Source organism: Chlamydotis macqueenii, chromosome 5 (genome assembly GCF_036417535.1).
Source record: "Chlamydotis macqueenii isolate bChlMac1 chromosome 5, bChlMac1.mat, whole genome shotgun sequence".
NCBI lineage: Eukaryota > Metazoa > Chordata > Aves > Otidiformes > Otididae > Chlamydotis > Chlamydotis macqueenii.
Window position 1 is genome coordinate 66,108,872 of NC_141560.1, and position 19,106 is coordinate 66,127,977.

The 19,106-nt window shown below is 43.8% G+C and overlaps 2 protein-coding genes across 3 annotated transcripts in view; both read right to left on the reverse strand.

Annotated features, from left to right (window-relative positions):
• BBOX1 (gamma-butyrobetaine hydroxylase 1) overlaps nucleotides 1–5,394 on the reverse strand; it is a 41,739-nt gene extending 36,345 nt beyond the window's left edge. Inside the window, exon 1 of the mRNA XM_086749122.1 lies at nucleotides 5,275–5,394. The gene's annotated coding sequence lies outside the window, so the exon portion shown is untranslated. The remainder of the gene's footprint in view (nucleotides 1–5,274) is intronic.
• Nucleotides 5,395–13,617: 8,223 nt separating this feature from the next.
• Nucleotides 13,618–15,630, reverse strand: FIBIN (fin bud initiation factor homolog). 2 transcript variants are annotated; one of them, XM_086750087.1, is made up of 2 exons: nucleotides 15,152–15,630; nucleotides 13,618–15,058 (listed from the first exon to the last, which is right to left on the reverse strand). In XM_086750087.1, the coding sequence occupies exons 1-2, from the start codon at nucleotides 15,323–15,325 to the stop codon at nucleotides 14,693–14,695; spliced, it is 540 nt and encodes a 179-aa protein (XP_086606213.1). In that variant the 5' UTR covers nucleotides 15,326–15,630; the 3' UTR covers nucleotides 13,618–14,692. The 2 variants fall into 2 exon arrangements, with proteins under 2 accessions (XP_086606213.1, XP_086606212.1); XM_086750086.1 differs by having other exon boundaries at nucleotides 13,618–15,627.
• Between the last annotated feature and the right edge of the window lie 3,476 nt (nucleotides 15,631–19,106).

Sequence of the window (19,106 nt, forward strand, 5' to 3'; positions counted from 1 at the left end):
AAAGTATTATTCAAGTACTGCAATTTTCCTCCTGACTGTAAAAATATTTACACAGGAAGACTGGCTGCAGTTTCCTTCTGAGATTTCTTGGACAAAGTTTTATTACCTTTGACTGCAAAGATATGGTATGCTTTAGGAATTTTAACATGTGATAACTGGATATTTATTTTAATCTCCCTGAAACAAAACACAAGTACTGGAAAACAATGAAGGTTTCCAATATACTGACCCTCTAGAATATCTAGTTCCCAAAAAACAAATAAGAGGATGACCATTTTAACATACTATAAACTTTTGCTACATCTGTACCAGTTTCAGGATAGCCCTCTGTTTAAGGCAGTGGACTACCTGACGGTAACAGGTCAAATCCACAGATACATTTAAGCAACCAAAATATAGTTTAGATGGAATTAGGACAATTAAGATGCAGGAGTGTAAAGCACACAACCATTGCCTAATTGCTTAGGCAACCCAGAGGCTGTTGATACTTGCCCTTCTGCATATGAAATTATCCGAAACCCTAAAACGCTAATACTACCCACATCCAAAGTCAGCATGACGCAGACAGAATTGAGCATTCCCCCACACACCCCTTATCCAGTTTACTTAAGATGGGTTTTCTGTGCCTTACAGAAAACTTGTAAGGCACGACAGAGTATGCCAGATCAGAAAATTCCTGACACCTGGACAATGCTGAATTGTCCGGCACAAAGCATGGCATTCACATCCACTTGAATTTAACAACACTGCTAGAAAGCATATGAGCAAAATAAACGGCTGGATGAATTTATTCCACCCGTCTTTCAGTGTAAAAGGAACTCAAGCACAGAGCACTCTTCCCAGAACGAACTACCCAGCTCCTCTGGGGACACAGATGCTTTTTCCTGTGTACTAAATACAGGTATTCCTGTAGGCATTTGCTTAAGACAAGATCACGAGAAACAGAAGTTTAAGGCCACCAGAAAGCTCCTCTGGGTTAGCAGAGAGGGGCAAGGGAAATTCTGACAACTGGATATATATAATGCACCCACCTAAATAGTTCTTTACATTGTTTGTCCACAATATATTTCATACATCCATTAAATCCATCCATCTAGTAGTTCATGTACTGGTTTTGTACACAATTTTCTCATCTTTCTTAAGTGGCTCACCAAATAATTTAAGTACTATTCACATATTTAATGGAGTGGTTAACCTAAGCAAAGGCTCTTCTTTTAACTTTAGAATGCAGGTTATAACTACCTGAATGCTGTATATGAACTTACTATAAATATTTTTCTTCAAAATGGCAAAACAAGTGACAGGAAAAAATACTTAAGCCTTTACTTTCTGACTGTCTCTCAGGGAAGATTCATCACTAACTTTAAAATCCTACACGAAGCTTGCCAGATTCAAAGGGCTTTGAGGCATCTACTTTGCCATTCAATTAAGAAACCTGAACTTGCTTCGAAGAGACTCCTCATAACACCTAGTGTTAATAGAAAACCACATCAGAATTTTCTTTTACGGCAAGAAGCTGAGGTGAGTTTCTTGTCTTCCTATCACAGATGTTGCTGAACTGGTAATGGATAACTCAGTCACGTAAAACACATGTCAAGCAGAATCTCATCTAAATCTGTGATAGTAAGCTTTGTAAATGGTTTGGAGCAAAACACCAACCTGAAAAAAAAAAACCCACATGCAACCAATCCTGCTAGACACAACTTCTAGATTTAAAAAAAAAAAAAAAAAAAAAAAAAAAAAGAATAATAAAGCTTCTGGAAGCTATTGATGTGAGTTACATGTAATTTATGTTACAATGGCAAAGGCCATCAGCCAAATGGGAATTTACACCTTTTCTTGGATGGGAGAAGCTTGTACAGAAGGGTCTACCTCACCTAACTTCAGACATGTACCACAGTGACCTACACCTGAACATCATACGCACCATCCCCAACGCTCCTAACCAACAGGAACATCTGGATCACGATTCAGCTGACCTTGCCAGAAACCTGCTTTAGGACCAGAGGAGTGGAACTCTTATTTGTCTCCACTGACTACAAAAAGAGCCCCAGCAACTACCTTCAACACGGATGTTACACCACAGTGCTCACATTCAGCAAGACTGCTTTTCATGGCCTTAATTTCATTAACTGATGCTTCTGTTTACAGACAACCATTGCTATGTACAAATGTGATGCTGCCGGGAAAATCATGGATGGTGGCAGCCCTAAACTTTACCACCGGACAGAGAAAGCCTACACTGCTGTCAGCGGTACCTCTGTTCCACAAGAGTGCAGTTTTTGGTGTCATCAAACTTAATGTTCATCACAAAGCACTCTCTTGAAATAGTTCCAGTCCCAAGAATCAGAATCTGAAAGAGCCACTGCATGCCGCAGAGAGAGAGGGGGATCTCCTTCACAGGCTACAGCAGGAGCCTTTGATACGTTTAAGGCAGGAAGGGACTTCACTGGATACTTTGTAATATGAATAAAGATCATTATATGTGGCTTTTAAAATATGCAGATCTACTTTGTCTACTGTTACCCTGCCCCAAGACTCCAGACGTATTCAGCTCTTTCATTTATGTCAATTTATTGAAGTCAATGAACTTGTACCTGTATAACACCTCTGTTAATTAGGAGAGAACGAGCCCTCCACCTCCAGTATTATTGAAGTTCGCTAGTTATGCAAGAGGAAGCCATGAAAATTATTATAGAAAAAGATTTCCCTCGTGGTAAAGTTAAGCATTTACTCTTTAAATATACTGCAGTGTTTGCATTAAACTTCAGTTTGCTGTTAAAGCAATTTTTCAGGCTAGCCACCTACCAAGAGAAATCTTGTAACAATAAAAAGGCTGTTTATTGTTTTCCCTGAGTTACTCATATCACGGTGTCATTATAAAAATGAAAACCTAGACAACAATGATTAAAAATATCTTCTACAGCATGGCCTCTAGATGTTTTTTTTTTTTTCTGAGACAGATAAATTAAATAGAGCTGTAAGTCTAGTTTTTGTCCCACACACACAGCATCACAGCAGAAACTTCTCCCTTCAGTAGAATTTTCTTCCAATTTCCACCAGTGAGGTGGCAGAGCATTTTGGGTCAAGTTCTCCGTGGCTGCCACCCAATGTGTCTTCACTAGACTGTTCCAGCAAGGCATTTCACACCAACTGGGGATTTCTCACAACTTCTGCTCCTTGTTCATAGAATCATACAATTGATAGGGTTGGAAGGGACCTTCAAAGGCCATCCAGTCCAATGTCCCTGCAGGAAGCAGGGACATCTTCAACCAGATCAGGTTGCTCAGAGCCCCATCCAACCTGGCCTTGAACGTTTCCAGGGATGGGGCATCCACCACCTCTCTGGGCAACCTGTTCCAGTGTTCCACCACCCTCAGCCTTCACAGGTGGGGCCTCTGTGCCAGGTGACTGTCAGGCACATCGAGCCCCCTCTTTCTCAGCTGCACCGTGCAAGGTCTGGATGGCCAGGCTATCCAGCTGCAGGTCATAGACGCAGCATTCAGCCGCTCTGACCTTCCCAGTGACCACCAGCCACCAGCCCTCCAAACCAGCAAGGGGGAAGAGGGTAACCACTAGTTCCTGCTGGAGTGACAAGGGCAGCCCGGTGCTGGTGTTCCTCCTTCCTGGAGCAATGGATGACAGAAGGCATAGAGCTGGGATGAAACATTCCTCAAGCAGCACTAGCAAGCTCCTAGCTGCCACGTGAACAAGAAAAGCCAGTCTGATGGCTTTGCCCATTTCCACCACACTGTAAGGAAAGGAGAGGTGTCCATGGACTGGGTGGATATGTCTGGAAACTGTTACTTCTGATTTCTAATTAAGTAATTTTTCTTTACACTGAGCACATGTAAGAACAGTCAGGTGAGCCTGCAAATGGCAGTGGAGAACTCTGAACTGTTCATACTGATATCTTCAGAAAATCCTGCAATTGCATACTTGAAAGTACCACACAGAAGCCAACTACTACTTGATGACAAAGAAAACATTTCCCCCCCTTGCTAGTAAGTGTACCTATAAACAGAACAACTGGGCAGAACGACCATTCCTGATCAGTGATTTGCACAACTAGAACTACTGGGTTATACTGCTATTTTCCCAAAACTTTTATGTTAAAATACAATACTAAATGCTAAAAAATATACAACTTTATGTCTCAAAAAATGCTGCAGTCCCAGACAGCTGAGTTGCTGGTAAGAAAAAAACAAATTCCTGGTGCTGATGGTGCCAGGCCGCTGCAGAAAACACGTGTCCTATTCTAGGAGGCTATTGAAGATGCTTCGTGGAATCAGTCACACAACGTATGGATTCTCTCGTCATGTTCCACATCGTTTTTCAAGTCTTGACAGTTGCTTAGAGGTTTGCCTCATTACTTCGTTTTTTTTTTTCATTTTTACAATAGAGGTAGGATGTTAATCTCAAACTAGTGGAGGCTAAGTTACCAGCAAGAGTTCCAGGAGATTTTATCCCCTTACCCCCTCAGAATTTTCAGGCAGACACTTATCCAAAATAGTGCTGCTATTTCACACTTGAAATTTTAAAATTTAATTTAAAATTTAATTATGAATAATGGCACTTTAAGACAGCTGAGCTACTCTGTATAATGTAGGCTCTCTTCACGCAAGGTTGAGAAGCTGCAGAGAAATGAAGAGTGTAATTATCCGATCACAACCAAGTTTTACCCAGTTTGCTGCGTCAGAAGCTGGTCAACGTAACCAGCTCCACGAAGGATGTAGCAGAATTTAACACGGACCCATAAAAACTTAGACAACTGCAGGAAGAGCCCAAACTGGCCTCCGTTTGAACTGAGGATTTCTATCTTGTAAGCACTGCCCCAGCGAAAAATTAGTGCAAACTTCAGAAAAAGAATAACCCCGGATAAACACAGCGCACGCGGTGCAAGGCTCAGTTGCACCATTTCGGCCACAATCGCACCAAAAAGCCTGCGGGAAAACATTTGCCTGATGCTCTTATCTCGGATTACAACAGAAACAAAGAAGCAAGCGCGTACCGCAAAGGAAATAAAATTTGCACTTTTATATTACTTCACGACTGTGTACGGAGGCCCAGGAAGAGATACACCGCCGGAAGGATTCCTCTGCGGGGGTCGGACGCGCTTCCCCCGGAGGGGCGTGAAGGAGGCGAGGCCCACAGCCGCTCACGGGTGGGGCCGGGGGAGAACGTTACGGCCGCCCCCGCCCCGAGCAGCTCCCCCACGGGGAACCGCCCCCACGGGGAACCAGCCCCAGCCCGGCCCGCCCCAGCCCCCCTTACCTGCCCGCCCGCGGCCTGGCCCGGCCCGGCCTGGCAGGGTAGGCCCGGCCCGGCCCCGGGGAGGAACCCGCCGCCGCCGCGCCCTCCCACCGCGCCCGGAGCCGTCGGCTCGCAGCAGCCGGCGGCGGCGTTTGCCGGGGAAGGCGGCTGGGGGAATCTCTTTCAGGCTAAGGGGGAATCTTTCACGGATTTAGTCCGCCGCGAAACACAGCGGAGAGAACCGGGCTGGGCGAGTTCCGTGTTAGCACCGCGCCGGCCCTGCGCTTGACTGAGGGGTGGATTTTAAAAAGGCATTTGGCCTTGATTTGAGTGTGATCGGGTGGAACAAATGCTTTCCAGCCACTTCAGACTCCCAGTTTTTGGAAAGGATATATATAGAGAGAGAGAGATTGTACAAAGATCCCTCTTCGGACCGCAGGACCAAAGCAGGGACCCAGGAAGAAATACACCGAAGGGTGTCCTGGCCATCCTTGCTAGGTGTGATGGGGCACATGCCCTTACAGCAGGAGCAGAGAAGGAAAAAAAAGAAAGAAAAGGAAAAAAAAAAAAAAAAAGGAAAGAAAAGGAAAAAGGAAAAGAAAAGGGGAAAGAAAAAGAGAAAGAAAAAGAAAAAAAAAAGGGAAATAAAAGGGGAAAAGGGGAGGGGGAAAGAAAGAAAAGACCAAACTGGGGTCTTTTTATGCCAGATGTAGCCTACAGTAAACATCACCTAAAACAAAAGATGGCCTTTACAGGCAAGATTTAGTGGGACTATTGCCGAACAGAGCCGATGTTGTGGCATAAAACACCCTGGCTGTTTCAGACAGGGTGGCCCTTGCCTGTCTTCTCTGAGTTAAAGGTCAGACTTGTATCAAGAACAGTGTGGCCAGCAGCAGGTCATCCCCCTGTTCTCGGCACTGGTGGGGCTGCACCTCAAATACTGTGCTCAGTTTTGGGGCACATTTTGGGAAAGACATTGAGGCACTGGAGTGTGTCCAGAGAAGAGCAACAAAGCTGGAGAAGGCCCTAGAGGACAAGTCCTAGAGGAGCAGCTGAGGGAACTGGTGTTTAGTCTGGAGAAAAGGAGGCTGAGGGGAGAGCTTATCACTACAACTGTCTGAAAGGAGGTTGTAGTGAGGTGGGTGTTGGTCTCTTCTCCCAAGTAGCAAGCAATAGGATGAGAGGAAATGGCCTGAAGTTACACCAGGGGAGGTTTAGATTGGACACTGGAAAAAATTTCTTAACTGAAAGGGTTATCAAGCATTAGAACAGGCTGCCCAGGGAAGTGGTGGAGTCACCATCCTTGAGGATATTTAAAAAACCATGTAGATGTGGTGCTTAGGGACATGGTTTAGTGGCAGACTTGGCAGCGTCAGGTTTATGGTTGGACCCAATGACTTTAAAGGTCTTTTCCAACCTAAATGATTCTATGATGAGATGATTTTACTGTCAATCAAATCTTGTGAGCAGTAAGCTTCAGGCAGATGAATTTTCTGGGAATAAATTTTAAACCAGTATTAAGATACCCTCATTATTTAGTGCCTGATACCTTCTGGCTGGCAAATACGTTAATGCTGCATTTATTTGAACAGTGTGTTTCTTGTGGTTGAAGAGAGGGAAGTTCTAACGGACAGAAATGTGGCTCACCAAGGCAATAGTGGAACAATCACCTAGCAGTTTTCAGCTGCAGTGGCCCATGTTGGTCTTCAAGTTTTCAGCTTGTACTGGACTGGAATCCTCACCTTCTTTGGTATGCATAAGCTGGTGGCATGACTGACATGAAAAAGAAGAGCTGAACTAAAAAAGAAAAGGAAAAACTTTACTTTCCTCCAGATGGGAAGCTTTTTCCCAGCTGTGCAAGAGGCATCTGCTCCACTGGACACTCCGTGGCCCTACTGTGGTCTGCAAAGCACCCCAAAAAGTGCTGGTGCCTCTGTATAACCAATAAAAGGAAAATATTCAACATAAATGTTGCCTAAGTAGCACTTTTCACAGACAGGAAAGCATTCTCAAAGAGGAAAAGTTGGCTAGCTGGATGGAAACTAGTACATGCAGAAGTGAAAATATTCAATGACTGTTTAGAGACTGTCTAAGCATTTTGGCAGTTAGAAAGGGCTAAGACCGAGTCTGCGACTTATAGGAAATTAAATATTTTTGTTGGTAGTTATCATTCACCATCTTCAATAAAAAAAACAATCTTCATGAGCCAAAGCAGTGCTGTAATGCATGGAGTTGGATGCATGACTTTCTTTTAAGGAAAGAGTGGTAGGAATTAGTTGCTTTCAAATTAGGTCCCAAATCCATTTTCCACTTTTCTTTCACATTCTTGCCTTGCTTTTTTTCCCATTTTCCCTAAGGAACACACATATTCTTGGTTGTCATGGCTATCTTCCTGCTTTTTTTTTTACTTCTTAATAACTTTCTAATGTATACCTCCTCCCTCCCCTTGCCATTTAAGTATGTTATTTGAAATAAGGAGCTTGAAAATTATAAATTATTTTGAAGGCTTGACAGATTGAATGTCTGGCAGGTAACTGGGTTCATTTCATCTGTACTGTTTACAAATTCCTTGCTTTATTTATTCCAGAGTTTTAATTACTGTTCATTATCAAAAAAAAAAAAAAAAAAAAAAAGGAGAAGAAAAGCTGTACAGAGACCAAGAATGGAGACTTTTTTTCCAAGCCCAAAGGGGAACATTTTGAAGTATTAGAGGCATAATAAGGAGAGCGTGAGAATTGAACCAGCCGTAAGTCTCATTCGGTAACAGGAGCACTCCAAGGTGTTTGCAGGACCGGGTCTCTATTTTTATAAGGAGTGTTACATAATACACAAGTGGAAAAGTATCCTATCCAAGTGGAAATAAAAACAAACCGCCTTCGGGATGACATAACTCAGCAAAATATGACTCATTAGTGTTGTGCTTGTATTTGCTGAGTGTCTATAAAAGAAAGAAGTCTAAAAGAGGTATGTCAGAAGTCCTGTATAATGAAAATCTGGACCTTAATTTATTTTACAGTACATTTATGTGCCTTTTTCCTGTCACAACATCGTTTGGCTGAACCCTGTAATGCAAGATCAGTTCACCGGTTCCCTTTGGGCTCTGCTCTGTCGCTATCATTCATACGGGGCAGTACGATACCGTGGGTTTCCGTGTCACTGCGAGGCTTTGCAGTAAGTTACTGCCAAATAAATTTAAGGTCAGCAGCAATTAGTAGGTAAAGGGCGTTGTGAAATTTAAAGTCACAGGCTAACATGCAAAGAGCATAAGCAGCAGAACATCCGTAGGAAGCAAACTCTGAATTTTGTCCAGTAAATCTGTTACACTGACATGACAGCAGAAGGCTATGAACTAGACCAGTATTCCCAGTTGGGTCAGGCGTACCAACAATAATAATGTTTTCCTGGTCCTGTGAACTTCAGCTCCAGACGCGTGCTGAGGAGATATAAACAGCAGGCCTGAGACGTCTGTGCAGCAGGGCAGACTGAAATGTAGCTTAGAAATGTAGAGGAATTAATATTAAATTCAGTAAGAGTATCTAAGTAAATATGGAACCAGACACAATGGGAAGGTGATTAGGATAGGAGCTATAAATCAATATATATGTAGGCACAAGGGGATGCTTGGCTTTTTGAAAACCCTAATTGCCACAGAAATATAAATGTTAGAAATAAAAACTGGGCCTGGTTGCAAATTAGCTTCTAGGGTAAACGAGCACAGGGTGAACTTTGGTTCATTCTTCATGTGCATGGTCTGCTTTACTCCTTTCATATCAGGAAAAAAAAAAACTGAGCGTGGTTTACCTCTTGTTCATTCACTCATTTTTTTTCTAGGGTTACTCTTCTGAAATTAGAGGATATGCAAGATATTATTTAAAATGAAGAACCTAATAGCATCCTGACTTGTCTGCTGACCCAGTTATGAACCAACTTGTGTTTCGCTGTGCCTCTGTTAGAATCCAGAGTTAGTAAGTATATTACTTTGTAAGAAAGCATCAAAACCTAACTTTCAAGGTATTTAACATATGCACTCACGTTACTCTGAATTTTAATACAAATCTCAGTTAAATCACATTACATTAGAAACAAATTCATATTCATAGAAAAGGACAAAGCCTGCTATTAAGAAAGGTTGACTGCTCTTGATCAACCAAAGAGCTATCAACAGAGAAAGTGCACGGGAAGTAATTCTTTATCATTACCTAGGTAAAGGCATAACAAGCTCTTAGATAAATTTAAGTCAAAGAGCTGAGAACCTGAGACCAAAGGCCCACTGAATTAATTGTCTTGGGCTTAGCACTAAACTGAAAATCTTGGTCACGTTATTTTTGAGAAGAGATAATAAGTAAAAAGAAAAAACATCTTGCAGTTTGGACAGTCTGTCTATAGTAAAGTCTCTATTATTTACACTAAAACTAATTTATGTTGGTAACTCCTGTCACAGTGAATTGTTTGCAGTGTGGAAAAAGTATGGAAAATACGATGCGAGTACACAGCTTTTTCGGTCATCCTGCATTTGCCAATATCTAGTGCTGGATAATGAATCTGTCCCTAAGCCAGCCTTCTCCAAGGACATTTTTTTTTCCCCCCTGAAGAAAGTTCAGACATGAACAATTACTACTACATAGGCAGTTTCTAAGGACTTAAAAGATGTGTGCATACAGCCTAAGGAAGGTTGTAATCTGAGAAAATATGAGACACTTGGCATGGTCTTTTCTCAGGAAAGAACGCTAATGGCAGGTAGGAGATCCTCAGCGATACCTCCCCAAGGTAAGGCAGTTTTCGAGGACAAATGACTCTACAAGCCATGGATGACTCTGTCCAAGCCACATCATTAAAAATGTAATGATTATGGAGACCATATGTTTTCCTTGTTACAGAATTGGTCATTAAATTCTGCCTTTTCCAGTTGTAAACTGATCTTGTAGGCAGGATGACAACTTTATGAAGAAAATAAAATAAGCAGAGTTATAGTCTTTTTATACATTAATATTCTAATAAAAGGTTTTTCAAAAAGCATGTAGTGGGGTCAGTATTTTTGCCAGCTTTACATACTTCAGGAATGAAATACGGACACACAAATTGTTCAATTTTTGCTAATGGCTCACCAAAAATCAAACTAATAGAAAATAAATTCCCCAGTGGGCTGTAAGAAAAAATACACTTTAAAAGACAGAAAAATGCCAGATTTTGAACGTGTAGGATTACTTCAGGAATAATGACTGTCAAATACATTTCACTCAACAGCACTTCAGTGTAAGCTGAAAATTTCTTTACCAATCACAAAAGTGGTATCTGAGAAACGTGAGCAAGAGGTTTGTAAAGTAACATGAAGCCCATTGAAATAAACAGCTACGCCACCAGCAGAAGACAGAGCCAAGAGACTTTCTCCACAAAATAGAAGTTCTCAAGGAAAGATCATAACCAGAGCTGATGCTTTCTCTGGAGCTCACCAGGTTGTTTCTATTGACTACGGCACATGTATTTTTTTTGCTTCCGAGGCAGGCATCTTGCCAACCTGCATCCGAGCACGTGACATCCTACAGCAGCTGCAGCTTAGCTTTGACAATTCATACACCCAGCTGGCACACACAGGATTTTTGAGAGGCTCTACCGTGTTTTTGAAAGCTTCCCTCAACTTCTCTCTTTCTCAGGATGGTTCTGGGTAAGTCAACCTGTGAAACTTTGGAAGTTGCAATTTAGACAGCCACAATTTCCACCATGACCACCCGTAATTCCCAGCCATGGACTTGGCACAGATGTGGCTGTTTGCAAATGCTGCCATTTGCAAATGCAGCCATTTCTTTTCCAAGCTTTTATTAGTGCTGATGTGAGACAGCACAGTTTGCTTCATATTCACACTGAGCTCCTTCCTCTCCACATGAGTATCTGCAGACATGAAAAAACGTCTATAGCAGAGCATTGCCTTTGAAAGTAAATCACCTGGAGAGGAGTGGCAGCTTGTCTCTTAATGCTGTCCTTAGTAAGTTAAATCACAGGCCGAGTGGCAAAGAAAACTCAAATATTAAGTAAGCTCTCCGTGACTTACAGCTGCATTGCTTGATTTTTTTTTCCTCCAGAAAACATTGTCATCTGCTCTTCAGTACCATCAACTCCTAAATTAATTAAGAAAGCAACACAGATTTTGAAAAGGGGAAAGGAAGGAAGGGGAAAGGAAGGAAGGGGAAAGGAAGGAAAGGGAAAGGAAGGAAGGGGAAAGGAAGGAAGGGGAAAGGAAGGAAGGGGAAAGGAACCCAATACTGATGCAATATTTAAACACAACAGGAGGAGCTATTGGGTCAAAATAGCTGCTACAATCATCCTTTTAAGGCCCTTTGCTTAAAAATCCTCACTAAATTTTCAATGATAAAAAGACCTTTACTATTTGGAATAGGTTGTATAATACCAGAGGATCTTCATTTCTTCTAATAAAATAAGTTTTATCAGATAAAAAAAAAGCAAAAGCAGCAAAAATTATAAGATTGCCAAAAGAACTGCAATATAAAGAACAATTTTGAATTTAAAACTTTAAACTGCTGGATATCACTGAACACCTAGTTCATGCAGGCACTTTGTAGCACATTATGAAGGCCATTTAGTGTATCAGCTCCAACTCAAAATTGACACATTTTTAATGGACATTTATATATACACTTGCTTAGACCAACGAAAATGATGTAAATCAAGTTGTAGTAGATTCAAATGTCCTAAAAGAGTTTTGTCATGGCTTCACAAAATCCACAAAAGATTGACACTTTTTACTAAACACGTGAACTTACACATAGACCAGACTCAGATGTATGCCTTTTCCTTTTAAAAGAGAACATTTAAAGCCTTTTATAATCAATCTTACAGAGCAGAATTGTGATTTTGTTTCAGTTTCAAATAAAAAAATGTTTAAATTCTGCTGAAACATTAATCAATGGAGATAATGATCAAAATATTCATATTTATTATATGAAATATTAGCATGGATTTTAAAGAACCATAGTTTTGTTTCATTAGATGACAACTTACAGACAAGGGTATTAAGTGAAACGAGTTATACTATAAATCTCCACAGGTCATGTAATCTCCTGCTTTGAAAAGTAAGGAGATTGTCTATTAATATTATATATTCATATTGTATATTATATATTCACATAAATATGAAAATAATGCTCTGCAAATATTTACTCTCTTGCTATGCTGCATATTTTGGGATAGTTTGAGCTTGACTAAAAGTTGTCTACTGCAAATAGAATAGCCAACCTGCTTAAAGCATATTCAAGAAGCTGTGCTTTATACCACTACTACTATTTTTCTATTAGGATTTGAATGCTGCTCTCATATGGCTAAAAAAACTCACAAGGCCTGTCATTTTAGTTTCTTTAATGATGTTTACAGTTCATGGTATAAGCAATGACTCAGAAAGTGGGTAAGCAGAGACTAAAACTCCTTTTAAAAAGCATGCAGGCACAAATGGAACTGCATGACATCTTTGGCACCTACTTCCAAAGGGGCAAGATTCAGAGAGAAAGGAGAGACTGGACGTGAACAAAACCCTCAGGCACCTCTAGGGCTTGGTCCATCCCAGAAATGCTCTATGGTTTGCTGTGACGGTGGGCAGACAAGACCGAGCGACTCAGATGGCCCCTTTTCGCTCTTGTGGTGTTGTATCTAACCTTAGTGGCAAGGAAAGTATCACAAATAAATTAATTTTTAAGAGCTAGATCTTGTCATACCTTCTAACTTGACAACATGCTTGAAAATAACACAAAGTAGTTCCACTGAGGTCAATCAATAAAATGTTTCATTTTTTTTTTCAGGCAGATCTTCAAAGACACTGATCTAAAGGCACGTCTGAAGTATCCTGCTAGGAGCTACACCTCACTGCCTTTAGCGAAAGCAAGCTGGCTGGATGGCCCAGAGGCTCTGTAAGCACCTACCTTCATCAGACATTTTCCAGTGCCTTCAGCACTCTGGTCCCAGGTGACTTACGTTGACCCATGACACTGCTGAGTAACTTACCAACGGGATGGTCTGCAGACCAAAGCGTAGCTGAGTGCGAGTAGGCTTAACAAAATCAGACCTCAAATGTGCATTAAACAGCTCCTCTTCCAGTGCCATGAGGTTGCTAGTTTCTTAAAAAGGCTTACAAATTCCAAAAGAGCCGCCGTACGCGCCCTTCTGTATCATTGCTTTTAATGAAACTTGCTTACCTCTCGGGTCTGTAAATTTTTATTTGTTTTTACTAAAAAGCAAGTTATTTCATTTGGCAGGATCTACATACTTGTAATTTTTTGCTGAAAAGACATATTACAACAGCATGTTTTAAATCAAGAGTGTCTCAAGCAGAACAATAAAAGAAAGGAATGTGCTTTAACATTGTTTTCAAATATTTATTAAATCAACATATGAACTTTTTTCATCCAAACAGTGATTCTGCCTGCAGTATCTGTAACCTAGTAGCCGTGTTACCCCAAAGTGACAAGTAAACAGCAATGAGTCTAAAAACCCAAACAATCCTCGCCCTCCTTCCCAGGAGGCACTTTTGCTATTGTCTAGGAGCACAAATAATTTTATTAGTTGCTTAGCTAGCAAAAGTACAAAGGCGCCAACAAGAAATGTCACTGTCCTGGCACAGACTAAACCTTTTTGTCTGCTTCAGAAACATGCTCTGAGAAACCCGGCTCTCCAGTTTGGGATCTGAAATGACAATTGCTGTTAGGGCTCCTTCTTCTTCTTACTATAAAAATCTGCATCAGCATTCTCAGGATCTGACATAAGCCTTTTCGGCTGGCTCTTGAGGTTACGGTAGCTCAGAGTCACAGATAAGCAAGCCTGGAAGAGTACAAATCCTGCCAGAATAAGTCCTGTCTTTCAAAACACAAATGGAAATCACAGCTTTTAAGTTATGGAGTAGAGCAATGTTTTACGTGCGTAGGATACATACCATTACAAAAAGTTTAGGAAAGTTAACAGAGGGCCAGAGGTTGCACCCTGAAGGAGAGTACCAACAAAAGCTATTTAAGCATCGGCTACACGCGAGTCCGGACACGGCTGGCGAGCGCCACGCGTTACCCAAGTTGGTGGCAGGTGAGCCGCCGCGGACCAGGTGCTCCAAACACCGACGGCAGGGAATGGGAGAGGAGCAAGCTTCCTTCGCTTCGTAACCAAAAGACAAACGACGCAAGGCAAGGCAATTTTTTTTTTTTTTTAAATACGGGATATTAAGTTAAACATACCTCTAACCTCCCAGCTTACAGAAACGCGCGATTTGTTTAAGGAGAACAATAAATAAGTTTGTTGGGTTTTTATTTTTTTTTGCCCCGGGGTGAAGGATGTATGCGGGCGAAGAGGCGCTTCTTTCCAGTCCGCCCCCGCTGCTGCACCCTCGGGGTGGAGGTCCGGGACGGGACGGGGGGTGCCGTCCGAAGCCCCCCGGCCCCGCGGCGGGGGCTCAGGCGCGGAGATAGTCGTTCTTCAGGCGGCTGAGGCGGGCGCCGTGGCTGCGGACGGTGAGGGCCAGGAGGTCGTGCTTGTCCCGCAGCCCGCTGGAGACGTGGCGGGTCTCCCGCAGCAGGGCGCGGGCGTGCAGCAGCAGCCCCAGGAAGCTGTCGCCCAGGCGGGCCTCCTCCCGCCCGCCCTGCTCCTGCCCCTGACGGAACTTGCCCTCCAGCTCGCTCAGCGACCGGTCCGAGCTGGAGTAGGCGTCGCTGATCTGGGCGGACTCCCGGCGCAGGTAGGTGCTGTAGCTCTCCTCCCCGTCCAGGTCGTAGGCGATGCTCTTGCCGATGCCCTCCAGCACCCGGCCCGCGTCTTCCACCTGCCGACCCAGCACCGTCAGCTCCTCCCGCAGGCTCAGCCCGCCGCCCGGCGCCGCCGCTGCCGCCGCCCCGCACCGCCGCTGCTGGCTCACCCTGAAGAGCAGCTGGCAGCGCTCGGGGTCGTCGTTCTCCTCGTAGTCGCCGTCGGGGACGAAGTAGTGGTGCAGGGTGCCGTTGGACATCTCGGGGTACAGCGGGCCCTCGAAGTACCCGCGGCAGAGGCTGCAGAGGCCGCCCAGCCACAGCAGGCGCAGCGCCGCCGGCATGCTGCGGCCCGCGGCCTAGGGGCGGGCGGGCCCGCGCCCCATCACGGTCCCCCCGGGCCCCGCCGCTACGGCCGGCTCCGCCGCGGGACGGGACAGGACTCGACGGGGACGGGTCCGGTAGGGCGGGCCGAGGCCTGGCGGCGCTCTAGGGGCGGGTGCCGGCGAACCCGCCTTTAAAAACCGGGCAGCCCCCGCCGAGGAGGAAGCGGCCCCCCGCGCCGCCACGGGCAGGGCCGGGCCCGGCCGGGCCGCCCCCCGCCCCGGGCATCGCCCCCGGGCACCGCCCCCCTCGGGGAGGGGAGGGAGCCAGGCGCACACACCTTTCTCCTCCCAATAAACAAAAATCCCCAGTTGCTCAGCTTTTTCTCGTTTTCCCGTTAGAAATAACTACTTTTTTTTTTTGCCAAAAGTCAGATTTTCCCGGCAGCTCCCCTCAGCCAGCACAGCTCGGGCCGCGTGGTTTGTCACGGATTAAAAACTCCAAAGGTGAAAAAGATGCAGGTTCACGGAGAAGGTGTTGTGCAACAAACCTTGATAGGGTCAAGAGGGGAAAATGAAACGCAAAATCCCTTCTTAAATAGAACGCCAGATGCGTTTGAGGACAATCCAAATACAATTCATCCTACGGGGCTGACTATATAAAATTTTAAGCATTTCTCTTTCCTGAAGCAATATTCTGCGTGAATCCAGTGGCTGCATTACAGCAGGGTGGAACCCTGCATGTAACTAGTGTAAATCTGTCTTTACTATTTTTGAATTGTTAAATTACAAAAAGAAAAGGTCTGTAAAGTTACCAGCTCCTTTCACATCGTCTTTCATGGAAAAAATCACCAGCTAGCAGGGATTATACCCAATCCCACAGCCATCCAGAGTTAAAATTCCCACTGCTGTTCCTGAGGGCTTTGCCTGCACCAATATTTCTATCGCCTCTTTAATGTAAATATTTTAACTTTCTGCATGTTGTAAATAACTGTGATGCTTACAGTTAACTTGTTGCATCTCTGCTTTTTCACTGTTACACTGGGCATCGTAGATTAGAGCCTTGTGGGGCTCAGGGGACTTTGGCTCTACCATTTCTTATGCTGCCACAACTTCCGACGCCTCCGTTTCACACGCAGAGTCTCCAGCCCCTTCCCTGACAGCGGCTTCGTTCTGTAATCACAAGCTATCCTGTGTCTGGGCACACGTGAAGCAAATGGCTGCTGTAGAGGCCAGCTGCTCTTCTTGAGCTCAAGCCTGCTGAGCTCCACAACCTGCTCCTTTCTTCCCTTGCAGTTCTTTGAGAGAGAGCTCAGCGATGGGCTTAATTGCGTGGCCAAGCCCTTTGCGGCGTGACACAGCACTGTGGAATGCCAGTGCTCGCTGGTAGTGCGGCCTTTAATACTTAATGCGCTATCAGTGTTCCTGAGTATCGACTTTAGAGCCTACTGAAGCACTTTACATAAGCACAGGAGGTCATAAGACTAACAAACACCAAGAAACGAGCAAAAAATAGACCAACCAGTCAGCCCACCAACAAAAGCCTAACCCAGAGACAGCTGGGCAAGTAGCTGAACCCTTCGCACGTTGAATTGCTTTAAGTAGACTTTCCAAGCCTCGGAGTCGGTTAAGACCACGTGCGCATACACCTCAAGGTGAGCCATGTTTGCACAGTCCAAACAACTTCTTTCGCAGTGCTGAGAACCCAGGCCAGACAAGCTATCCAAACAGAAACACTCCACACATTTGGAAACATTTTAAATTTGTAATTAAGTTCAGAAAACACTCATATAAATAGGTTGGATTAGGCTAAGCTTTTGTGCTTCAGCCTTCTATAAAAGGTTTAAAGCTTATTCAACAGAGCCTGCTTGGCATTTGTCCTTGGTTTGTGTTTGCCAACAGGGGCTCTTTCGAACAATTTTATTCCCAGGACGCTCTTGTTTCACCTAATATTTTACTTGGTTCCCAGTTCTTTGCCAGCCATAGTACATTATCTACAGAGGTTTCCACCCCGGCTGGTGTTACTGCCAGTTGACTGGTTTGGCCGATACTTGGGTTGTGGTGAACTCCACTTTTGAGGTCTCTTCATGGAAGTACCGCGCTGTAAATCACTCAGCTATAGCTTTGTCAGCATGGTTATGCTTTCGCCGGTGCCACAGTGGGTAAGAAATTCAGCCTTCGTAAATACTTTTTCTCCGTCTCTTCATACATTAAGAGACTGAGAGATGTCTGTTGCTCCCTGCTGCAGCTGCCGACTCCCGGCCACTGCTATTTTCAATCCAGCATGCATTATCCAAGTTTTATTTAAATTTTACATCAAAATAGTCTCTCCCCAAGTAACCCACTTGGAATGTCTGCTTTTGAAGGAAGTCTGCAATATGGGATCTGCAGCCTTGGTGACTCAGAGGGCAAAGCTTTGGTAAAAGCTGGAACTTGCTGAAAAATACACAACAGCCTGATCCAAGGCTCTTATGGGTCAGGATTACAAAGCAACGGAACCCCAAGATTTAACTGAAAATCATCAAACAATGGAAAAGAGAGAGGCTCACACTGACAGAACAATATTGTGCATGAGCAGCCATTATTCATTCCAAAATCACATCTAAAAGACAAAAGTCTGAGACTGCGGTGCGATAATCTGAATACCCAAACCATGTGCATACAAATGAAAATCAGATTTTTTTTTTTTTTTTGAAAGAGAAACACTGAAAGTGACAATTACCTTTTATCCATCAAGACCTGCGTTGAAGGGTCAAACATTTTCGTCACGGTTAATGGCAGCAGGACACCACAGCAATGGCTGAAATAACAACATAAAAAAATCAGTGTCAACACAGAGTTTTCAAAAGTAATTTCTGGCATTATCTGGAAGGCACAGAGGGCAATAAAACCAAGGGAGGACAGAAGGGAATTTCTCAGGAATACCAGAAATGTGGGGTGGGGAGAACCAGGGAGGAGAGCAAGCTGTTTTCTGCTGAACGTTGCATTTTCTGCTGCGAACCCGTAGGGGCAGTTGTATGAGATCAGATATCTGGGGAGCTCTTGGGATGCATCCAAGAAACAGCTGCTCCTTGTGGCATGCTCCCATGAAGGCCCTCATTGAAACCCCGGCATTGTCAAAAGGCCCATTGATTTCAGCATGACAGTGTTTCACCCTCTGTGCCTGCTCAAGCATTTAGAAATTCCTTTTGCATAAGACGAGGAAAAAGTACTGGAAACAAAAATAAAGCAGCATACTGATACTGTCTTTTTACAAATACTTGGCATGATATACCCTGCTGTGGTAAAGCCATTGTTTTTCCCCTGAACAGCATTATGTTTATAGCACTGTAAAGAATTCTGCATAACCTCTTGTGCAACAGCACCAAAATCAGTCTCCAGTTTTGTCCAGAAATTGCCTGTAAACCAATGGCAAATTGCAGCCCGGCACTGGATTTCAGGTGACGCTTGCATAACCTTCCTCTGCAAGCAGTGCTTCATCCTCGGTTTTTGGCTCGCATGCGCTCGCTATTTTTGTCGCAGATGACGGTAAACTTTGCAGCATCAGAATGTTTCAGATGTAAATGGCCATTAATTTGGAGAACAGATATATGTTATATGGTCCTAAAGGCCCCACAGGCTTCAGGGTATAAATGTTGTTTTCTGACTACTGGCTTCTGTTTTCCTGCTGTGAACTGTTCTATAGCTTTACATAAAGATACCTTGTTTAAACATGAGACTAACAAGTATGTGTGTGTAATTTCTAATTGTAGGGTGTAGCACTGAATGCTCAAATGACATCAACTTAGGTGGGCATGAAATA

Excerpts from the sequence above, each read along its gene's own strand:
- FIBIN (XM_086750086.1), bottom strand. The coding sequence starts at position 15,325 with ATGCCGGCGGCGCTGCGCCTGCTGTGGCTGGGCGGCCTCTGCAGCCTC.